Source organism: Myodes glareolus, chromosome 9, assembly GCF_982192425.1.
Source record: "Myodes glareolus chromosome 9, mMyoGla1.1, whole genome shotgun sequence".
In the NCBI taxonomy this organism is placed as follows: domain Eukaryota; kingdom Metazoa; phylum Chordata; class Mammalia; order Rodentia; family Cricetidae; genus Myodes; species Myodes glareolus.
The window spans coordinates 34,700,833-34,702,735 of NC_142034.1; the positions used below are offsets into that span (position 1 = coordinate 34,700,833).

At 49.3% G+C, this 1,903-nt stretch overlaps 1 protein-coding gene across 1 annotated transcript; it reads left to right on the forward strand.

Annotated features, from left to right (window-relative positions):
• Positions 1–265: 265 nt before the first annotated feature.
• On the forward strand, positions 266–1,201 carry LOC148120812 (olfactory receptor 4D1-like). Its single transcript, XM_087909531.1, has one exon. It carries the CDS (start codon positions 266–268, stop codon positions 1,199–1,201), a length of 936 nt encoding a protein of 311 aa, XP_087765657.1.
• The last annotated feature ends 702 nt before the right edge of the window (positions 1,202–1,903 follow it).

The following is a 1,903-nucleotide window of genomic DNA, read 5'->3' on the forward strand; positions in this document are numbered from 1 at the left end:
ACTCAGGAGTCTGAGGCCTGCCTGGGCTACATAGTGATACCCTGTCCTGAACAGACAGACAGGCAAAACAAAATCAGTATCTCATGATTGTGCATTGCAGCAGCTACTCGCCAACTCCACAGAGCCGAGCTGGCAAGTGATGTCGTGGTCTTCACATGAGGGGCCCGTCCTAGGGAACTGAACAATTCTGATACTGAAAAGGGCAGGGAGACACTCAGACATCCGTGTTGTCGTCCATTTCCTCTAAGTGCATGGAGAAGACGCTATGGGCCAGACCAACCTCACATGGGTGTCAGAATTCGTCTTGACAGGGTTCTCACAGAGTCCTGAGCTCCAGTCCTTCCTGTTTCTGGTGTTCTTGTTTGTCTACAGCACAACTGTGGTGGGAAACCTCCTCATCATAGTCACGGTGACCTCGGATGCCAGGCTCCACACACCTATGTACTTCCTGCTTCGCAATCTGGCAGTCATAGACCTCTGCTTCTCCTCAGTCACCTGCCCAAAGATGCTGGTTGACTTCTTTCATGAGATCAAGACCATCTCCTACCAGGGCTGCATGGCCCAGATCTTCTTCTTCCACTTTTTGGGTGGTGGGACTGTCTTCTTCCTCTCCGTGATGGCCTACGACCGCTACATAGCCATCTCCCGGCCCCTCCACTATGTCTCCATCATGAACACTAGGCTGTGTGTGGGGCTGGTGGTGGCTGCCTGGATAGGAGGCTTTGCCCATTCCATTGTCCAGCTGTCTCTGATGCTCCCACTGCCCTTCTGTGGCCCCAATGTCCTGGATAACTTCTTCTGTGATGTCCCCCAAGTGCTGAGACTTGCCTGCACGGACACCTCCCTGCTGGAGTTCCTCATGATCTCCAACAGTGGGATGCTGGTCCTCATCTGGTTCCTCCTCCTTCTCATCTCTTACACTGTCATCCTGGTGATGCTGAGGTCTCACTCAGGGCAGGCAAGGAGGAAGGCGGCCTCCACCTGCACCACCCACATCATCGTGGTGTCTATGATCTTCATCCCCTGCATCTATATCTATTCCCGGCCGTTCACTCCCTTTCCCTTGGACAAAGCTGTGTCCATCAGCTACACAGTCTTGACCCCCATGCTCAACCCCATGATCTACACACTCAGAAACCAGGAGATGCAGGCAGCCATGAAGAAATTAGCAAAGAACCTAACAATTTGCAACCGGGAGTAAATTTTAGACAGAAGTTTCTCGCCCGCCTGGCCCCTCAACTGTTCAGTTCCAAAGCAACATACAGGGTCTTATATTAATTATATTCATTTGGCATATGAGCTTAGACTTATTATTAACTAGCTCTTACAACTTATATTAACCCATAATTCTTGTCTATGTTTAGCCGCATGGCTTGGTACCTTTTCTCAGTAAAGCATTCTCATTTTGCTTCCTCTGTGTCTGGCTGGTGACTTCATCCCTGCCTTTCCTCTTCCCAGAATCCTCCTAGTCTGGCTGCTCCACTTATACTTCCGGCCTGGCTACTGGACAATCAGCGTTTTATTAAACCAATACGAGTGACAAATCTTTAGAGTGTACAAGAGCATTATCCCACAGCAGTGAATGTTAGACAGGATGACTTTAAATGGTAAATTTCCCTGAGCTTGCACGATCCCAGGTAAATGCAAAGGAAAGCCCTCACAAAGTTCAAGTTGGATTTCACTAATAGTCCTTGATAGGCCACTCCTGTAACAAGAACTGTGTTAGGGGCTCTCACACCTGTGTCTCATCTGTCCTCAGAAACCTGACAGTGGATAGGTTTCCATCCTATTAAACAGATTTACAAACAAGGACACTCAGAGCACAGCCACTTGCTCAAAAGCCAAAGCAAGTGTTAGAAGAATGTGGTTCCACTGAGTCTAGCCTCGGGGCCACAGGTGTGGA